General features: G+C 42.8%; 1 protein-coding gene across 1 annotated transcript in view; it reads right to left on the reverse strand.

Annotated features, from left to right (window-relative positions):
• Positions 1 to 20,228, reverse strand: part of LOC130118030 (zinc finger protein 420-like) — a 44,742-nt gene extending 24,514 nt beyond the window's left edge. The window contains exons 1-2 of the mRNA XM_056286329.1: positions 20,210 to 20,228; positions 17,940 to 18,119 (exon numbers count right to left, since the gene is read on the reverse strand). Of these exons, the coding sequence (XP_056142304.1) occupies positions 17,940 to 18,104 (165 nt within the window). The 5' untranslated portion in view covers positions 18,105 to 18,119; positions 20,210 to 20,228. The remainder of the gene's footprint in view (positions 1 to 17,939; positions 18,120 to 20,209) is intronic.
• Between the last annotated feature and the right edge of the window lie 2,796 nt (positions 20,229 to 23,024).

Genomic DNA, 23,024 nt, shown 5'->3' on the forward strand with positions numbered 1-23,024 from the left:
TGCTATGGGTTCCCCAATTTTACCTAGTGACCAACTTGTATATGGAGGCATTGGAAAAAATGATGTCGTATCCAGGAACACCACCACCTAGCCATTGGTTCAGATTTGTGGGGAAAGCTGGGTTAAAATCAAATCTCAGGATGTACCACATTTCACCGACCACTTTAACTTTGTGGACAATGACATCAAGTTCACCAGGGAGGAGGTGAAAAATGACAGGTTAGCCTTATTAGACTGTGAAACTGTAATTGGTGATGGGGAACATTTGATTGTTGATGTTTATCGTAAACCAACACATACTGATCAGTACTTAAGGATTGACTCTCATCATCCACTGGAGCACAAACTAGGAGTCATCAGGACGCTGTACCATCGAGCTGACAACATCCCCACCAACGCAAAACTCCACATTAAACAGGCCATGGTTAAGTGTGGTTATCCTAACTGGGCATTTGTCAAAGCCAGGACGACGCACAAACAGCACACCAGCCAATCAAAGAGAAAAGGACAACAGCTGTCTAAGCATAAACCAGTGGCGATTCCATATGTAGCGGGGTGTTGGAACAGTTGAGACACGTATTGTCCAAACACCGCGTCTCAGTTGCTTTCAAACCCCAAAACACACTGTGCCAGAAACTGGTTCACCCCAAGGATTGGGTCCCCCGGCACAAACAGAGCAATATAGTGTACCTGTTAAGTGCCAGGAGGAATGCTGTGACTTGTATATTGGGGAAACCAAACAGATGCTGGCCAAGAGGATGGCACAACACAGAAGAGCTAATGCATCGGGCAGGACTCCACAGTCTACACCCATCTACAGGTCAGTGGCCACTCTTTCAAGGATTGGGATGTGCACAGCCTTGATAGGGAAGAACGCTGGTTTGAACGGGGAGTCAAAGAGGCCATCTAGTACATATGTGAAGAGGGAATGACCATCCCTGAACTGAGGGGGGGAACTTAAAGAGAGACTGACATGCTCTTTCTTTCTTTTTTTCAAATTTATTTCTGATTTCTCCCAATTTAGTGGCCAATCGATCCCTATTTTAGTTCAAACACCCACCCTCGTACTGCATGCGTTCACCAACTGCATCTCTCCGGCCAACAGTCTCGAAGGAGACGCCTTGTCACAAAAGTGGCAAGGCGGATCCATGCCAAACCACTGCTTTTTCCGACACACACAGACAGGCATTCATGTGACAAACACTAGCCGACTCCGCCCCCCTCCCGAAGACAGCGTTGTCAATTATTGCTGCTTCGTCAAGTCCGGCCATAGTCGTGACATGCCCTTTCTCAACACATTTAACATTGGGAGTTTGAATCATAACTGAAAATAGGTGTGGTTTTATGAATTCAAAGCTATTGGCTACTGTCTTCCTGGGTGTTCGCGTGGGTGGGGCTCACTACCGCTCATCACTTGCTGTAGAAAAAAATTGTGGTAGGCCTACGGCACGGCAGTGCAATACAACTTGGCAAATATGTTCGATGATACAAATAACTGTTAGATAGATGATAGATATTTAGATAAATAGATAGACAGATAGATAGCAATACGTCATAGCAAGATTGATAATAAAGTCTCAGCAAAATAGCACAAACTCGAGCCAAGTAGCTAGCAGGAGGGTGTGAAAGAACGGCTTCGCCGTGGTTCTATGGACACACCCTATATGCAAATCTCGAGTGGCCGCAGTAGCGCTGTTTTGGCCACTGAATTTCTCCGTGGTCACATTCCAACTCGGAACATAGCCTATCAATAGGAATTTTCAGATTTTGATGTCAGTACCACTTTAAGCATACATCTGTCGCCACTTTACAATGCTGTGATTGCAACTATTCCCCAATCCTCTGTGAATAGTACACATTGTCATTGAAACTCTAGTTAATGGTCATGGCATTTTGCATATGAAACCGATTTTTGTTTTCGGTCATTATGCCACTGTATTGTTTGTAAGGGTGAGGATACCTGCAATCAGTTGAGACTGAAGAGGTCACAGATGAGTGATGAAATATTTCTCTCAAACATTGTGTCCAGATGAACTGACTCAACTTTCTGTGACGATTTGTTGTAACAACAGTTTTGTACATCCATTTGAGACATAGACAGCAATGTCACATATGTGCTAGGTCTGTCCAGAATCAAATCAAATCAATTTTATTTGTATAGCCCAATATCACAAATTACAAATTTGCCTCAGTGGGCTTAACAACAACACAACATCCTATCCTTAGACCCTCTCATCGGATAAGGAACAACTCCCTAAAAAAAACCTTTAACAGGGAGAAAAAATAGGAAGAAACCTCAGGGAGAGCAGCAGAGGAGGGATCTCTCTCCCAAGAATACCATGTTTTGGGCTCTGAAGCTTCGGTAGTAATCAACAGCGAATACTCTGAGATTCGGCAGGGGCGGGGGTATGACTTGGGAAGGAGTCAGCCAGACATTTCGCTGTTGTTGGCTGAGATGGACGGCATAGCAGTGTAACATATGTCTTTTGGTTTACTTTAGGATATTGTTATGGATTATGTTATTCTATAGTATTGTTGTTTGTGTTATTCGTTGATAAAAAAAACTTTTTTCAAAAGGTTTGGTGTATCTTATGCATGTTACATAATCTGAAGCCTTTGCCTTCGACTGTGTTAATGGGTCTCATATCCATAGTGATGGACAACTCTACTATGGCATGTTATACATCTCCCTTTCTTTTCCCTGTTACTGGTTTTTAGAACTGTAGGGTCTGCTGTGTAGTTTTGGGTGTGGCTGAGGATGTTGATGGCTGCAATGCCTGGGGATGCACTATGGACAAATTATTAGGCTTTTTTATGCCAATAATTGCCTTAGCCCCAGATGTTCCCACATTACTCCTTACGTTTCATTTTAACTATTTGGATCAGTTACAACTATTTTCCAAGCAAAGTAAGTGCACGTTTTTAATCATATCTAACGTCACTGTTTAAAACGGAGCATAAAAGCAGCTTGATAATAGTGACTGGAAAACAAACATGAGCATAGCCAAGTTTGCTAGCTAGTATAGTCTCGTTTTTTTACACCTTGTAAGAAGAGCCTACTACTACTTGCAGCATTCAGATGATTTATCATGCTTGTTGTGCCACCGTGGTAGGCCAGTTTCAAATTGCATATTTGGCACACTGCCTTGTCATCACTCAATTTTAAAGTGTCGCCACACAGCTGAGGTCTGCGGCATTTTGTTTTCCCTTTAACGGCCAAGGTGAACTGAAGCGTGGTGCCACTGCTGTGAGTGAGAGATGTCAGGCACCACAGCTGAGACAGTATATGTTTCCACTTTTTGCCCCCCCCCCTTCTCCCCAATTGTACTTGGCCAATTACCCCACTTTTCTGAGCTGTCCCGGTCGCTGCTCCACCCCCTCTGCCGATCCAGAGAGGGCTGCAGACTACCACATGCCTCCTCTGATGCATGTGGAGTTGCCAGCCGGTTCTTTTCACCTGACAGTGAGGAGTTTCACCAGGGGGACGTAGCCCGCAGGCGTATCACACTATTCCCCCAGTTCCCCCTCCCCCCCGAACAAGCGCCCCGACCGACCAGAGGAGGCACTAGTGCAGTGACCAGGACACACACCCACATCCGGCTTCCCACCTGCAGAAATGGCCAATTGTGTCTGTAGAGACGCCCGACCAAGCTGGAGGTAACATGGGAATTCAATCCGGCGATCCCCGTGTTGGTAGGATTTCCACATTTTAACAGTGAAACAGTTGAAACTTGATTTTTTTATTATCGCCAACATGTCTGGTTACTGACGCCGTTTCAGATGCACCATGACTACCACCGAGGCTTTGCAGTATTTACAGGCGTTGGACGGCGGCCATTTTAAATGGTTTGAAAAATAGTATTAAAAGTTGTTAAAATGTTAATTTTGTTGTCAGTCATTTCTTAACAGACATACTAACATATGGAGCATATTAATATCTCAATTGGGTATTTATCTTGACAAACCGTGATGGCCCATGGTTATTCTAGTAGTTTTTAAGTTCCGGCTATTGTTTGGGACCGTTTCAATATTCATTTTCGGTTCTTTTTTTACATCTCATTTTATAGGCCTTGTTACGTTTGTTAGATTAGCAATATGTGGTTTCCGTTTTGTTTTTCAGGTAATATTTTCACTTTTTCAATTTTGCTGTTCAAGTTCAACCATGTCTCTCTGAAGTTTCAAGTGTTTAAAAATAGTATTGTAGTTGTTAAAATGTTAATTTTGGTGTCAGTCATTTCCTAACAGACATACTAACATATGCAATGCATTAATATCTCAACTGGGTACCAGGAATGTTCAGACGTGTTCTCTAGACATCACTGATGTTGCTCATATGGCATCTGACGTCAACTAAGGTTTAAAATGAAGAGGAGCTTTTATGCAGGGGTTGATTTTCAGTTTTATCCAGATTAAATAGAGCATGGGCTGAGTAACAAGCATGGCTATCACTCGATTGCATCATCAGCGTAAACTGACATCTGAGCTAGCAGTATTAACTTTTTTTTAATCTTTTTATCATTTATTTCTTAACCATTTTCCGTTTCTTCTGATTAATCTGTGTTTACGTTGTTAATGTCCCCGGTATTGACACTAGGCGTTTTACCTCTTATAGTCCCTATAATATTGTATCACCTCTATTCCTACAGTCATTGGAGTTTCCTTAAATTAATAACCTGTACTTGTTTTATTTGTTGTTCAATAAAAGTTCACCACAAAAAAACGGCATGAGTCCCATGACGGCTTTCACTGCGGCTTACGGCTAATAGTTAGCAGCCAGCTAGCAAGCCAAACGATGGTGGTATGTCCTGCTCTCGCACTCTCTCTCTGACAGGGTGATGCTATACAGTCTGGCTTCAACCAAGCAAAGATGGCCATCTTACGAGAAGCTAACATAATATCACGCAACTCAAATCTTGAGAACATCGCAGTTTTCTCTTGGGCTAACAACCAACGCTAAACCTACCTTCTTTTTTTCTAATTGACACATTCAAAAAAACATACAATAACTCGCAGAGGAAACATAAGCCATATAACACATCACAATATTTCCCCCATCAAAACAAACGTTGACAGAATACACAAAACATAACAAAACAAAATAAAATAGGGGGAATCTAAAAAGGTACATACACATTTATAAACAAAATTAACTTCTAAATCACTGGGCAAAGAAGCAAAAGGCTTAAACCATGGGGACACAAATCAAAACAACAATAAATGAGATGTATCTCCATAAATCTTGCCATTTTGTTAGAATACATTCTTTTAAGAGATGAGAAAAGTAATTCGAAATCATTTATGAGCCAAACAAAAGAGGGCTTACTATTTCTCCATTTACTACAATGAATATGATATTTACCCGCAAGAATAACGATATTAATCATATCAGAAATAGATGGGTTTAGGTTATCCATGTAAAACAAAATATGAGAAATGTCAAAGAATGTCGTTTACCTTAAGTGATATACAACTTTTTAAATAGACCCAAAATCTTTTAGATACAGGGCAATAGAAGAACATGTGCTCTAAAGTTTCATCGGTTGCATTACAAAATGTACAGGGATCCACTTCAAATTTAAACCTTTTCTTAAGAAAAAATCTGCAACTGGGTAGACCTTATGAATTATTTTAAAGTGAGTTTCCTTTACCTTTGTGGAAATGGGCCATTTAATAAATTTAGAATGTGCATTCACCATAATAGACAAGGTGTCCACATTAGGACCATGTACATTCAGCTCCCTATTATAATCATGAAACACTTTGGATTTCAGAATACCACTGATCACCTTATTATTGCATTTGTTATCACATAATGTACAATCATTAATAACTAAATTTGGTAATATCGATTTAACATTTGAGTATATTAAGGTGTTTTGGATTAACTGAATCAGTGGTAAAGGGATTGCTTTGCAAATCCTACTGTACTCCCTGTGAGTACAATTTAAACTATATTTATTTAAAAAGACCACGTAGTCCAAAAGATTACCGTTGCAATCCAATAGATCAGTTATGAACACAATCCCTTCATCATACCAATTACTCTTAAATACTGATTTCTTATTTATTGTAATCACTCTATTGTTCCACAAAGTTTAACTATGGCTAAATATCATTTTCCAAAACTGAAGAATTTCTCTATGGAAATCTGACAACTTGATAGGAATCTTGCCTACCTCAGAATCACATTTTAAAACAAAATCAAGCCCACCAATTTGTTTAAACAAGGACCTTGGTATGTGAAACCACATAGAAGTTGGCTGTGTCAAGTAAGCATTTAGCCATTTAATCTTATGAGTTCCAACTATTGATTCAAATTCTAAAGCTTCAGTACCACCCTTATCATACTCTTTAACTAGCTGTGATCTTTTTATATAATAGGTTTCATTCTGGAAAAAACTGAGTTGGCTTTTTTAATATTATTGGGAGAAACATATAGGGAGTGACATGGATAAATTAATTTGGAGATACCTTCTGCTTTAGATAAGATGACTCTACCAAAAATAGTAAGATCTCTGGCTAGCCAGTGACTGAGAGATTTCTTCGTATCAGTTATGCGATGAGAAATGTTCGCGCCTTTCTGACTAGACCAAGCCACGCATATCAATAGCTCCGACAACGACGGGCGCGGCCAAACATCGGTACACAAAAGAGCCACCCATATCTATGGCTCTGTTAGCGACGGGCGTTGGTAAACATCGGAACACAAAGAGCTATGGACATCTAGAGCTCTGACAACGACTCCAAAGAGGATAAATTCTGAGTCTCATCACCAGCCAGTCAGACTAGCTTGGTCTAGTCAGAAAGGCACAACCTGAGGAAGCCTCTTGGATGAGAGGCGAAACGTCTTCACGGATATATACCAAGTCCAGTTGCACGTGATTCAACTCCTTTGGATAACCATGACCTGGATGAATGAGAACATTCACAGACATGCCTCATTCATCATACCGTATCAATGAATACGGCATGTACTCATGAAGTTTGCCTGTGTTAATAGAAAAATATAGATTTACAACTACAATTGACAGCACACATTTTATATATGGCAACAGTAACAAGGTCTATAAAACGGGAAATGTAAAAAAAAAAACAACTGAAAATAAATATTGAAACGGTCCCAAACAACGGCCGGAACTTAAAAACTACTAGAACGACCATGGGCCGCCACAATGACCGCTCAGGGTTTGTCAAGATAAATACCCAGTTGAGATATTAATATGCTACATATGTTAATATGTCTGTTAAGAAATGACTGACACCAAAATTAACATTTTAACAACTTTTAATGCTATTTTTCAAACCATTTAAAATGGCCGCTGTCCAATGCCTGTAAATACTGCAACGCCTCGGTGGTAGTCATGGTGCGTCTGAAACAGCGTCTATAACTAGACATGTTGGCAATAATCAAAAATCAAGTTTCGACTATTTCTCTCCACTGGAGAACGCTAGTGTGTTTCTAGGACAGCGCAATGAACTTCGTGAAGGAAATTATGTGACCAACACACATCATAAATAGCGACATGACACGCACAATCGCGCGCAAATTACGAGCCGTCATTTTGACCGCTCATGGTCGCTTTAGGGAGATCTTACTTTTTTGTGTGCAATTGATCAATCTATCTTTTTTTGTGCAATTGATCTTTACGTGGTACGCGCTCTACAGAGAGTTCTTAACTGTTGATTGTATATTGCAAATTGGAATGCAACGTGTACCTGTTTTACTTTGTTGTTTGCACATTTTGGAGCTCGTACCTTTTTTCATTTCACTGCAATCGGGACTTGTACTTGTGTGTACGTGACAAGTAAAACTTTTGAATCTTGAAACTCATTTTAATGCAAATATATGCAATTTTAGGGGCATTCATGGAGCGGCAGGTCTGTATCTTTTTTTTCCCACAAAGTTATTAAACTTTGAAAATCCAAAACGGTCAAAATGACCATCTCGGTCATTCTAGTGTTAATACGTACATGGAATCTGGCCATTGAAGTGGGGACACTTGTAATAAGCCATCAGATGGCAAAGCAGTAGCCAGCGAGCCATAAGGCACGAAGGTTTCTCCAACTGATTTATCTATAAGGCCAATGAGTGATCCATCAGGAGGGAAGGTGGCCCTGACTGATGCATTGCTCATGCTTCTCTTCCCGCGGGCAACCGGGGATGCAATGTGCCTGTCATGGGTGTCACCATGCTTTATAGGCTTGTGTTGAAGAGTAAGATTTCGAGTCTGGGCACAGTCTTAGACAGTCATGTCCCACTGGTACACGTCACTCAGCGGACCAATGACTGCTTACAACCCTCAGGGCTAACTGAAGCTGTCATGGGAAAGCAAAAGAAAAATACCACTTGTGCAAACACTCTGCCCAATATGTCAAATGAAAACGGAATACCTCTCAACTCATTACACAACGTTCAGTCTCCAAATTCAGGTCTTCGTAGGACTCTGAACCAATGGTGCACAAGGTTCTGATAAAGTGAATCTTAAAAAAATACATATTAGAACATCTTTCTTGTTCTTATTGATCCATTGTACAGATGTCTTATTCTATTGCAGTAAATACTTTGTCATATTGGATGCATTTCCTTCAAGGAATAATATTTTGAGGTGCTAAAATGATCTTCCTGCCTTAATTATAGTTTGTTGTGCCACTGTTCTGCAAAGTGAAGCTTAGTCACACTTACGCGGGTCAGCCTCATCATTAGCAGCCTTCATAACGTGCCGACATGCAACCAGTGACAAAAGGTGTGAGCTCCTGACACTTTACAAAATGAGGACAGCATTGCAATAGTTTCTCGAGCTCACCAGTAACACCTGGTTATTCTAGAACTGGTTCCACGCCAGAACCACTTCTTGATACACAAGTCTACTGAAAGATGTCCCTATGTTTTATTCATTATTACAGACAAGCATCGGCCACAGAAATTAATGTATACCGGGATTTGTTCGACTGATTGCATCCAAATGGTATGAGTCCAGCGGAAAAATATTGACTCTGGGGCGTCCGGATGGTGTGGCGGCCTATTCTGTTGCGTACCAACACAGTGATCACCAGTTCAAATCCCCGTGTTACCTTTGGCTTGGTCGGGCATCCCTACAGAGATTATTGGCTGTGTCTGTGGGTGGGAAGCCGGATGTGGGTATGTGTCTTGGTCAGTACACTAGCATCTCCTCTGGTCTTGCGCCTGTTTGGGGGGGGGGGTAGTGTGATCATGATCCTCCCATGCACTACGTCCCCCTGGCAAAACTCCTGTCAGGTGAAAAGAAGCGACTCCATATGTATTGGAGAAGGCTTGTGGTAGTCTGCAGCCATACCTGGATCAGTAGAGGGGGTGGAGCAGAGTGGGGTAATTGGCTAGATACAATTGGGGAGAAAAAGGGGGTAAACCCCCCCCCCCCCAAAAAATCACTCCAGCAAAATTTGTTGTGGATATATTTCTATGATTTTCACCTCTAGTGTAAACCAATAATAAAGCAACATTTGAACCAAGGTTACATGTGTGCAGCACAACAGGCTAATGTGCTGGTGTCCCAATGCTGATTTTCACAGTTTGAGCCCCAGCGTCGCCTCTGGATCAGCGGGATAGGTAACATAATTGGAAATTCTTGGCTGGGAAGCCAGTAGGAATAATAATAATCTTTATTTCGGACATAGCTGGTCCATAGCATACAAGCAATGATACAATAAAAAAAAAAACATTTAGGCCTACCTGACACCCCTACACTCCATGAGCACGAGAATAACATGACCTGCAACTGCAGTTACAATTGCATCACTTGTAGAAGTCGTTAATTAATGACTTCTACAGGTGGTGGGGTGCCTGTACAACAGCAGATGGATCTATAGGTAACGTCTTCGAGAGGGATTTATAGGAAGCGCGAGTCTCCATAAAACAAAACATTCTCCAAGAGAAACCTACAGCTGGTTGGTGGCTGGCAACTGCACGCATATCAGATGATGTACAGGGTAGTCTACACCAATCCCAACCACAGTAGGGGGTTGTGCAGCAGTTAGGTACCGAACTCGATACTTTTAAGGGCACCGACCAAATTAACATCGGTTAATTTGTTAATCAGTTAGCCCTACCGTTACATCCCTCGGTCTGGTGAGGGTGCAACAATTAGTGTACTGGGTAACAGTGAGGTGAGGGTGCAACACAATGAGACAAACTTTTAAATATAATAAAATATAAATATTTATTAACACCATGACAGGACAAGGGAACCGAACGGTTGCCAAAACAACAAACTACTAACAAAAGTATCCCCCCCCCCCGACAATGCTCAAATGCACCAAGCCTAAAGACTGAGGGTGGCAACCGCTCCTAACCTAGTGTGTATAACAGGAAGTAAGCTACTTGATGGGGTGTATGGGCATCTTACCTTGATCCCCTTGCCCAAAAGAACTAAACAAACTAAAAGCTAAACATAACTCAAAATACTCAAGATTGAAACAATGCAAACTTAACCAAAAACAGGCCAGACATTACAAACACAAAGTAGCTACAGACATAAACACAAGGTAGCTACACAACACTAACTAAAAATCACACAAACTAAACTAGCTGGCTGGGGAACTGAAGACATGAGGGGGTTTAAATAGGAGACTGCACAGCTGATGGAAAGTGATTGATTTGTTGACCGGTTGATTAGGTGATGAGGAGCACCTGGCAGATACCTGAATGTAGAGTCAGAGTGAGGGTTAGATACAGAAAGCAACACAAACCAACTATACGGACACACCCGTGGCCGTAACACCCCCACTCATAAAAACAAGCCCCTACAGGCTTGTTACCAAACCCCCCCACACACACACAAAAACCAAAACCCACAAATGTGCTACATAACATGAAAAACATTAACATGTGACCCAACAAAAGGTTGAGCACCTCAGCCACAACGGATCACAAGTAGCTTCGCTACATCCAAAATGTGACCCAAAAATGGCCCTTCCCACCAACCACATGGTCACCTACAAAGTGGCCCTCAACCACAAGTTACTGATAGAAAACACAAAGTAGCACACAAAAAAGGTCATTCCTGTGGTGACCCACGCCAAATAACGTAGCTGCGTTCAACCCGCAGGTGAACCAGCTACAACTCGTGACCAAACAACAAAAAAAACCTCACCCAGTCAACACAAGGTGTGCTAGCATGGACCAGCTGGTGGAGGTTGAGAACACAGCGCGCCCTGCACTCACAGCTCTAAAGGTCTACCATTTGTAACTCCCCTCCTGTCTCTCTCTGCCACAAATCTCCAACTCGAGACTTGACTCAGCCTGCCTCTCAGGCAGGCGTCAGCACCCATGATGAGTGCAACACAGGGGACTAGGGATCGAACCACAACAGCTTGGCCGGCAACTTAGCCTTAGCATCGGACCTTTGTCCGCTTCGGCACGAAGTTCCGCCACCAGGACCAACACCATGGCAGAGGACAAAAGGAAGTGGACCAGCAGCCGCACACACCACCAAACCAACAACACACCAACACTAACAATGATGAACACCGTGCTTAACACCACACAACACAGCACACTACAGGAAATAGCAACTAGCCAGACCAAAGCTGCTAATATCCCGGACGAGCCCCCATTTGTTACAGCCCTCGGTCTGGTGAGGGTGCAACAATTAGTGCACTGGGTAACAGTGAGATGAGGGTGCAACACAGTGAGACATAAACGTTTAGATATAATATAAATATTAACACCATGACAGGACAAGGGAACTGAACGGTTGCCAAAACAACAAACTACTAACAAAAGTATCCCCCCCCCCCCAACAGTACTCAAATGGACCAAGCCTAAAGGCAGAGGGTGCCAACCGCTCCTAACCTAGTGTGTATAACAGGAGATAAGCTACGTGATGGGGTAAAGACCCATGGGCATCTTACCTTGATCCCCTTGCCCAAAAGAACTAAACAAACTAAAGGCTAAACATAACTCAAAATACTCAAGATTGAAACAATGCAAACTTAACCGAAAACGGGCCAGACATTACAAACACAAAGTAGCTACAAAGACATCAACACAAGGTAGCTACACAACACTAAGTAAAATCACACACAGACTAAACTAGCTGGCTGAGGAACCGAACACATGTGGGGGTTTAAATAGGCGACTGCACAGCTGATGGAAATTGGTTGATTTGTTGACCAGTTGATTCGGTGATTAGGAGCACCTGGCAGATACCTGAATGCAGAGTCAGAGTGAGGGTTAGATACAGAAAGCAACACAAAACAACTATACGGACACGGACACACCCGTGGCTGTAACACTACCGAGAACATATTAATGTTAGATCGATCAGTACCAAATTTCAGTACCTCGAGAGTGGGTTGTGTGTTTTTTTGGGGGGGTTTTTTTGACAGCGATAATCGAGAGAAAGAAAGGAAAGGCAGGGGAGAGAGAGGGGATGACATGCAGCAAAGGGCCCAGGCCAGATTCAAACCCAGGCTGCTGCAGTAAGGATCCAGCTTTACGTGGTACGCACTCTACCGGGTGAGCCACCGGGGCGCCCCTGGTTATATTATGAATTAAAATAAACATTGATGAGATTCCTTATGGGCCTTTCAAATAATCCCTCCTAGCTCACCTCTGGTTGCAAGTACACACCTGGGTGAGACAGCATACGTTAAAAGAGAAAAGGGGAGAGAGAGAGAGAGAGAGAGAGAGAGAGAGAGAGAGAGAGAGAGAGAGAGAGAGAGAGAGAGAGAGAGAGACTATGTTACCCCTGCCCCAAACCTACAGCTTGTTCCAAGTCCAACAGAGCCAGGGCAATGGCAAGCTGAAAATTATTTTATTTTTTCCATCTACTATTTTTCACCCCCCTCCACCCTTCTCCCCCAACCCCACTACAGTAACTAACCTCGCTAGATTAGGATATCACGCGTGCTTCCGCCGAGACACACGACAGCATTCTCATGCTACGCCCCGGTGACTGTGACAGGCTGGGGGGTGTAGGGACGGGTGGGTTGGGGAGGGGAGATGAGGGTCAGGAGGGATTTATCTTGTGTGGTGTGTTACAACAAACATTTTTAAATAACAAAATGTTCTTAAAAAAAAAATGTGTTTAAATTGAGAAGTTTGGAATTATTTTTTACAACTGAAATTACATGTTTGTTATTGCAGAGCACGCAAAGTACCGAAAAAAGGTAGCATTGGGTACAGGTACCGAATTCCAGGTTATCAGGTACCAGTTCAAATGTGAATGGTACCTAACCCTGGCAGCAGTAGGACCTTTGGAGAACAGGAAATTGGACAGGCCAAATAAAAATGAGGAAAAAAAGGAAGAAACGAAAAATGAATTAAAAATTATATGTTTGTGTTTCAGAATTCTGGTAAAGAGTGTGACCTCAAGGGCGCTGTGGCTTTGGGATGGCTCGGCTCAAAAGGAAATCCCACACTCGTCGGCCCACATGAAAATGCAGGGCTTTCAAAGCAAAGATCTGAACAACTGTTGAGCGACCTGACTCAAAATCCATGGTCTGACTGTTTCAATGAGTAGCACTGTTTATGTGTATGTGAGTGTGAGTGTGTGTGTGTGTGTGTGTCTGCGCGCGTCGACAATGGAGCAGTTTCACTTATTATTTTCACATGAATTTTAAGACCTGTGGAAGAAATTCATTTAAATTACTGTGCATCGGGCGTCTGGGTAGCGTAGCAGTCTATTCTGTTGCCTACCAACACGAGAATCTCCGGTTCGAATCCCGGTGTTACCTCCGGCTTGGTCAGGCGTCCTTACAGACACAATTGGCCGTGTCTGCAGGTGCGAAGCTGGATGTGGGTATGTGTCCTGGTCGCTGCACTAGTGCCTCCTCTGGTCAGCCGGGGCGCCTGTTCGGGGAGGGGGGGGGGTAGCGTGATCCTCCCACGCATTACGTCCCCCTGGTGAAACCCCTCACTGTCAGGTGAAAAGAAGCGGCTGGCGACACCACATGTATCAGAGGAGGCATGTGGTGGTCTGCAGCCCTCCCCGGACAAGCAGAGGGGGTGGAGCAGCGACCGGGACGGCTCAGAGAGCAGGGTGATTGGCAAGGTACTATTGGGAAGAAAAAGGGGGAAAAAATCCAAAAAAAAAGGAAAAAAAAGACTGTGCATCCGGACGTGGCTGGAAAATGTTCATTATGCATCTGCTTTTACTGTACTGCATCTGCTCTGACTTGCTTTTCCCCTCACTCTCCCTTTTCACCAGTGCTTAGCTTGTGAATCGTAAGGTCTCGGAACACCAATAGGGTGGTGTTTCAGCGGATTGACTGTAAAGGGAGGGGTCCCAGAACATATCACTACAACAGCAAGTGGTGTTATATTGTCATAACAAAGGCAAATCTTTAATGTCATTAAATTACAATGTTAGACCTATACATAACTTTTATTGTAAACTTACACCAGAGCCTTCAAACACAACTCTGTACAACCACACAACACAAATGCCCAGATGCTTGACATATTGTATGTGAAAAAGCACAATGTAATAGAAGTTACTCATTAACGAGAGTGGACCAGCACGCAGTCTACAAACCAATCAATACATATTCAGACACAAAGAAGAAAAAAAGGGCCACCAAGTACAACTGCCTCATTTGCCATCACACAATCAATTCCTTTATAGACCATCTTCATAGAGAGGAGTCAATTAAATGTTTCGGAGGGAAGGAATTAATTATCTGGAATTAACATAAGGAGGTGCGGGATCCTGACAGATATCTACTGGATAACAGGCAATCCGAAGCTAAGAGGTGGTGATCTTTTCCGGCAGGATCTGGCTCAGATTAAAGAGCTGGTAAACTTTCTTTTTTCTTTTTTTTTTTTTTACATTTTTTTGAGCTGAAAACATGCTAGTATGAACCTTGTGTGATAGAAATCATTGCTCTCTTGATAAAATCGACAAAGAGACCACATCACCTGGCCGCTTTAAGGGAAAACCCTTGATTTTTGATTCCTCTGTGGTAAAATGCACATTACGATCAACCCCCCCCCTTACTTAATACGAGGGCGACACACGAGGTCCAGCGCATTAAACCAATAAATTATGAGGTAAGTAGGAAGGCCTGTGTTGGTCAACTAAGCTATCTGGGTAGACTTGTGAGGAGCCAGGGCAACGTGTTCTACTACACCACCTTCAGCCACCCCACATCACCAACTGTTCTTTTCATCTACACTCCTTTTTATGCATCCTTCCATTATCCAAACCGCTTATCCTGCTCTCGGGGTCGCGGGGATGCTGGAGCCTATCCCAGCAGTCATCGGGCGACAGGCGGGGAGACACCCTGGACAGGCTGCCAGGCCATCACACAGGGCCAACACACAAACACACACACATTCATACCTAGGGACAATTTAGTACGGCCGATTCACCTGACCTACATGTCTTTGGACTGTGGGAGGAAACCGGAGCCCCCGGAGGAAATCCACGCAGACACGGGGAGAACATGCAAACTCCACACAGAGGACGACCTGAAATGACCCCCCCCAGGTTGAACTATTGCAGGGCTCGAACCCAGGACGTTCTTGCGATGAGGCGACCGTGCTAACCACGGTGCCACCATGCTGCCCATTCCTTTTTATCCTTTTTCCTCATTGTGAACAGGCGAAGACAGACTACAGATGAGTGCTTACTTACTCTTTAAGCACTGGTCTTCACCTCTTGAAATTGTTTATTTGCCCGTTATGGTTAGTAGGATGCACGATATTGGAAAAAAATTCACATTGCCATATTTTTTTTCAGTGATATATATTGCAATATGAAAAAAATACAGACATTTTCAACAGATGAGTTAAATAGCTCTATTTGGAAACAATTAATAATTTTAGAATGACGGGTGATTTTGTAGGGGAGTTATTCGGAAATTGTGTACAGTGAGTGGTGCCTTTTTTTGCTATTCATTAGGCTTGCAACGGTTTTCGGTTTCAAACCGGACCGTACGGTCCGCCCTGTACGGTTCAATCCGCCCTTATGGACCGTGGGTTTTCGGTTTTAAAGTTAAAATGTGCGTGAATAGTTGACAGGCGTTTCTTACTGCTGGAGAATGGATTTTTCACTGTGTGCTTGTGTGCAGAAAACCCCGCCCCACGAGTAAATATCCAATCACTGTTAGCCCCCCACCCCGCTTGTAACCGGAGCTGACAGTCGAGTTGAAGAGACAGCGGTAGCTCACAGAAGCAGAAAAAAAAGTCATGGCGAGTGGAGGAGTAGAGAGAGAAAAGTTTGAAGAAGCACCGTCTTCATACAAATCTGCGGTGTGGGGACATTTCGGGTTTGCTGTTGAATACAACGATGAAGGAGACAAAACAGTGGACAGAAATAACAGTGTGCAAGCATTGCTTGACCCATGTCCCGTACGCTAGTGGAAACACTTCCAATATGAGGCAGCATCTCCGCCGGCACCACTCGCTTTCTGGAAGCAGGACAGACGCACAGGTAACCGCACCAGTGAAAAAACAACTATCTATCGGAGATGCTTTCCAACAAACCTATAGCACCAACTCAGAGAAACACAAAAAAATAACCCGTGCAGTGGGGGTGTTCATTGCTAAAGACATGCAGCCCTTTTCGGTGGTTGGAGATGTGGGCTTTCGTCAGCTAATGCATACGCTCGATCCGCGCTACGTTATTCCCTCCCGAACTTATTTCACCAACAATGTAATTCCTGCCATCTATGAAACAGCGCGCAAAGGCATTGAAGACGATTTGGCTAAAACACCATGCTTCACACTGTTTTTTATTGTGTTTTTACGCAAAACACGTACCAAAACCGAACCGAAACCGTGACCCAAAAACCGAGGTACGAACCGAACCGTGGGCTAACTGGACCGTTGCACCCCTACTATTCATACGGGAAGAGGAAAAAGATGGAGCCAGACAAGATGATGTGCAGCGCAGCTGAGCATAGTGATGCGCTGATCGGCTCTGACGTCATCCGAATCCGCATGTATGCATAAATCATTCACCCCGTCACCCACCCGAACGAATTATTTTCTCCGATTTAGAGACCTGCAACTGATCACACATAAGCATTATTTCTCAGTGGGCTGTATGCAAGCGTGATGATATGGTAACATATTACACCATGTTTGAGGCACCAGTTTTGTGGCTATCATATACACACAGTGCTTCGCAGCTGTTGCATGTGACATACCCAGCACTTGACTCATCATGGTTAAGTATTGCACTAAATCGCTCCCACACTGACCTTTTCTGTTGTTCCCTTTCTTTTGATTTCAATTCTTTTTTAATTTTCTCGGCTCTTTTTTGCCTCCATTGCTGCTTAAGACAAATGGATGCCACAACTGGCGCAATACAATGACAGTCTAGTCTGCTGATTTGTACCTGACGAAAATGAAGCTTAATGAGGTATTATTTCACCCACCCGCAACCCATCCACTATTCATCAGAATGTTAATTTTTATGACTCGGCCCGCCCGATCGGTGGATTAACCACGGTGCCCACGGATATAACGGCAATCTGCGCATCACAAGCTGGGAAGCAGACAAACACATCAATGTGTCATTAGTCCAAACGGCGCAAGAAATGACATAGTTCCAAGCATTACATTAGAGTAAATTATGCTATATCATGTACACTACTCTTGTAAATTAGTCGTGGAAAATGAGAACCGTACGAGTTTTCCTCTTGTATCAAGCAGCAAAAAGTTGTAGCGTGAGGTGTTTGAGTTAATTTGCCTTACTTCACTTTGCACATCTTGCAATGTGACTATTGCGCATACACACATTGCGATGACAATGCTGAAACGATATATTGTGCAGCCCTAATGGTTAGATTGCATTCAAACCTCGAATCACAAGTTTTGATAGCATTATTAGGAAATATTTCCTTTTACGCACTCAAGACAGGTCAGTTAAGGAGTCCTGGTGTGTCGAACTAAAAAAGGCTGCGATAAAATGACAAATGTAGACCATAAACTATACAATCCTAACACTTACTTGGGTCTGTAATACTGGGACAGTGATGGTGGTGGTGGTTTCAGATGGAATTTGTGTCGACCCTGCAACCTCAGCATTGCACGTGAGCTGGTGTTTCAGCACCTCATCCAGAGAGTTGAACTCCCGGTAGCAGGGGAAACACATGTACACCGACGAAGACTCCATCGCTGTCCGAAGGAGCTGCAAAACAAAAAGCATTTTTTTAATAACGTGACGATACCCAACAGGAGTTTGACTGTATTTGCCATGTATGTAAACATTTAAAATAAACTTTGATTTTAATAATTTGTACAATATGATTAATGTATTTAAGGGTTAGAAAACTCTACACCCTCAGAGGATCATCAAAGTCATGGTCCGATGGAGGATTTACACAGATGCTTAAACAACAGTACATTACAGTAAAATAGTGTAAGGTTGTGAACATTGCCATCTCCTGATGAAAACGAGAGCCTGCATCCCTTAACAGAAGGACAACTCAGACACAAGTGCTGGTAACTTCCAGCTTGCCAAGATGACTCACCACAGGCCGAGTCTGGGCTAATTGTTATTTTGACCATGCAGGTGTCTGCTCGGGTAGTGGCCTTGCCAAGACGGACTCTATCATTTCATGGGCCAAGCCAAGTTTTAGCTTTAGCATCAATTAGATACCTGCTGTAATTGAACCCGCTGAAAGTGCAGTCTTGCTTCTGCCGCATGTAACTATTATCAGGACAAAATCTCTGCTGCCTGTCTCACTCGCTGGCTACGGACCAAAGCTGACAACGCACTAACAAAGCTGTCCTCAAAAAAGAAAAACAATGGGATAGAGAAATAGAGAGGAAGGGAGCGAAAGAGAATAATTTATCGGCTTACATTGTTATTTTGGAATAAATCAAATGCTACAAAGTAGATTTATTCTTAGCAAGCTTCTACTGCCAGTTGACTGGAAAACTGCATTTAGTTAACACAGGTTCTCGGGTTGTCAACGGCCAACAATGACACATTAAATGTGCATAGTTAGTCTGGAGGTCGAATGAAATGTCAGCATTTGAGTGCATTCGTGTCTGTCCCATTGATGTCGGGGCACATGGTCAGAAACACAAAACATGACTTGTGAGTAACTACTAATGATCATAATTACGGCTATTCAGATCTCAGATGTTTGACTTGGGCTTTCTGGCATCAGCATCCTTTACGCTCCTAAAGTTCTAAATAAAAAAGAAAAAAAAAGTTTAAAGTGAATTGTTCCGGTTTGATTATAATTTCATGGTAGTAGGAAGCTTACACGGACAGACACCAGACATGCTCTCTAGACATCACTGATGTTGCTCATATGGCATCTGACGTCAGCTAACGTTTAAAATGAAGAGGAGCTTTTATGCAGGGGTTGATTTTCAGTTTTATCCAGATTAAATAGAGGGTGGGCTGAGAAACAAGCATGGCTATTAGTCGATTGCATCGTCAGCGTAAACTGACATCTGAGCTAGAGGTATTAACTTTTTTTTTTACATCTTTTTATCATTTATTTATTAACCATTTTCAGTTTCCTCTGATTAATGTTTACGCTGTTAATGTCCCCGGTGTTGACACTAAGCGTTTCACCTCTTAATAGTCCCTATAATATTGTATCACCTCTATTCCTACATTCATTGGAGTTTCCTTAAACTAATAACCTGCACTTGTTGTATTTGTTGTTCAATAAAAGTTCACCACAAAAAAAAGAGGAAAAAGAAAAGGCATCAGTACCATGACGGCTTTCGCTGCGGCTTACGGCTAATCGTTAGCAGCCAGCTAGCAAGCCAAACGATGGCGGTATCTGTCCCTCTCACGCGCTCTCTCTCTCTGACAGGGTGCTGCTACACAGTCTGGCTTCAACCAGGCAAAGATGGCCATCTTACTAACAATGTGGCTAGCATTTCGTGTCGTGCTAGCTCACTAGCCGAGAAGCTAACGTAATCGATATCGCGCAACTCAAATCCTGAGAACATCGTAGTTTTCTTCTGGGCTAACGACCAACGCTAAACCTACCCGACACTTGAGCCAATGGCGTTTACTTTCTTAAAGCAAAGACGGAGAAGAAGAACCCAGCGAAGACGCAGGGCGGGCGACGCTTCTTCGGTGGTATAATGGCGGCGACCGACTTAAAGTTAATACTAGTTGTCTCCCCCCCGTAGTAACCTCCACACTAAAATATTGTTACACGATATGTTCTCCGAAAAAGCAAGATTGACGTGAACTCATGTAATAATTATAGCAGCAGTTTATAAAATAATGTCGACATGACTCACCGTACTCGGACGTTATCATTTGAGGAAATAGGACAACTGCGTTTTTTTTCTGCGTTTGAACAAGGTTTGATCTGATAGGCTGGCAGTCATTTCACTCACCAATAGTATTCGACCTCACACAAAAGCGACTTTGTATTGAAAAGCGCGCTTGAACTTCTGGGGTCAGGGTGGTGTCATTAACCCGACTATATATTACAAATATTGAACTGAAAGGTTGATGCTCTTTCCCTTTCAAGAAAGACTCTGTGTGTGAGGGGGAGGGGGGACGGGCAGGGCGGGGTGTATAATTTGGCTATTTGGTCAAAAATGGTTAAATTCTACTCCAAATGGCATGACCACAAGGCCAATAAGGTGGGAGGGGTCTACGCAAGGACTATCAGTACCTTTGGTAGGTGAAATAAGTTGATAGGCGTCCTTTCTTAAAATTAACAATTTACCATGTATGACTTTATGGTTTAAAACATCATCTTCAAGTAGTCCACAGACAACTTCGTGGTAAATTTGATGTACCAGCTGGCATGCAAGCCAATATCACTGCTACCAGACAATTAGGTGTGCCCTGTTCATGGGTAATTCTTAGGGTGAACCCCAATTCCCATCTTAATCTTGAATCTATTAGGTGGTCTGGAACAAATATCTTTGCACAGCTTTGATCGTCCTACAAAATAAGTTTGATATTATGATGCTTTTTTTTCAAAACTGTAACAGCAAAATGTGATGGTAATGACACTTGATGGTGGTGACAATTTTCCTTCTTTGGAGAAAAAGTTGGCTTGCTAACCTGTTAGCTAGCATACAATGTACAATGAATATACGTGTACAATGCATATACGTGACTAAAGTGAAATTTCTTATTTCTGAACTTAAAATACTCAGTTAGTAACTTGTTTGGTAATGACGCCTAATAAACATACTCTCAGATCAGGACATATAAATCTTCAAATTACTTACATTTGTGGAATAAAATTGACTTGACTTGACACGAGAGAAAAATCGTGCCCCTGCCGTGACTGGTCACGCGCATCTGGCGCGCCTCGTTTCCATGACAACCGCATTTTGTTGTTTGGGGGGGAAAATGTGATGGCGTGATGGCGGTGACAGCTGTATGAGGGACAGCGCTATTTAACAATAAACGTGCAAAATTGCACATATATGAACCACATGGATTTGAAACATGTCTTTTTTAATTATTATGAGAAAATGCAAAGTAAAGCTTTAATGAATTTACCCATTTGTAACGTGCATGGATAAGAAGACACGCTGGCCCATGCTTGCGTGTTTGACCCTTTAGTCTAGCGGTTAGCGATGTCTCCTGCGATGCGGGCGATACAGGTTCGCCTCCCGGCCGCGGCAGTTCCTGTGGTTGCGCTGTCCCCCGAATTCGCTACACATTCTTATTACTTTATTATGGAGGGGAAGTTAAAAAGTCTGGGTTGGGGGACAAGCCCAAAACAGCGGAACTCTGGCACATTTGAATTTTCAACACACTGAAAAAGTACTAAAATGTAACAAATCTTTTTTTTCGTAGCTAATACGACCTAACTCTAAAAAATACAATATATATTTTTTGTTTTTCCTTGAAAAGCTACCCTGGGGACAGAAAAAACTCCCTTAATTGAAGAATAACCCACATATTAAATGTAAAAACCATCAAGAAGCCTTCCTAATATTGTTTCACCCCCTAGTGCTCTGTCATCTATGTTGTTTTAACTTTTCATTTAATTTTCTTTTTTATTATTATTTTGTGTTAAGCTCTTTTACTCTGTAAATTGTCCTTTAGCTCTGGAAATATGCAGTACATAAATATTATTGTTATAATTATTGTCATCATCCAAAGTGTTCGGTACATAGCACACATTGCACGTTGTCCGTCTTGGGAAAGAGATCCATCCCTCCGTTGCTCTCCCTGAGGTTTCTTCCGATTGTTTTCTCCCTGTTAAAGATTTTTATTTTTAGGGAATTTTTCCTTATCTGATGCGAGGGTCTAAGGACAGGATGTTGTTCTGCTGTAAAGGCCACTGAGGCACATTTGTCATTTGTGATATTACTACTACTACTACTACTACTACTTTCGGCTGCTCCCGTTAGGGGGCGCCACAGCGGATCATCCGTTTCCATCTCTTCCTGTCCTCTGCATCTTCTTCTGTCACACCAGCCACCTGCATGTCTTCCCTCACCACATCCATAAACCTCCTCTTTGGCCTTCCTCGTCTCCTCTTCCCTGGCAGCTCCATATTCAGCATCCTTCTCCCAGTATACCCAGCATCTCTCCTCCACACATGTCCAAGCCATCTCAATCTCCCCTCTCTTGCTTTGTCTCCAAACCGTCCAACCTGAGCTGTCCCTCTAATATACTCGTTCCTAAGCCTCTCCTTCTTCATCACTCCCAGTGAAAATCTTAGCATCTTCAACTCTGCCACCTCCAGCTCCGCCTCCTGTCTTTTCGTCAGTGCCACTGTCTCCAAACCATATAACATAGCTGGTCTCACTACCATCTTGTAAACCTTCCCTTTAACTCTTGCTGGTACCCTTCTGTCGCAAATCACTCCTGACACTCTTCTCCACCCTGCCTGCACTCTCTTCTTCACCTCTCTTCATATAATTTGTGATATTGGGCTATACAAATAAAATTGACTTGACTTGACACTTTGCCGAAAGACGTGTAACTCTACAAGAAACATGGCTGACATACCCCATTTGTGTAAAGGTAAAATGAATTGAATTATCCATCCTTTTTTGTGTCTTTTGGCCCAACTGTCCTTCTGGACTGTGGACAGACTGTTGCTCTCTGCAATTGATGCCAGAACCCAATGAC

The sequence above is a fragment of the Lampris incognitus genome, chromosome 9, assembly GCF_029633865.1.
Source record: "Lampris incognitus isolate fLamInc1 chromosome 9, fLamInc1.hap2, whole genome shotgun sequence".
In the NCBI taxonomy this organism is placed as follows: Eukaryota; Metazoa; Chordata; class Actinopteri; order Lampriformes; family Lampridae; genus Lampris; species Lampris incognitus.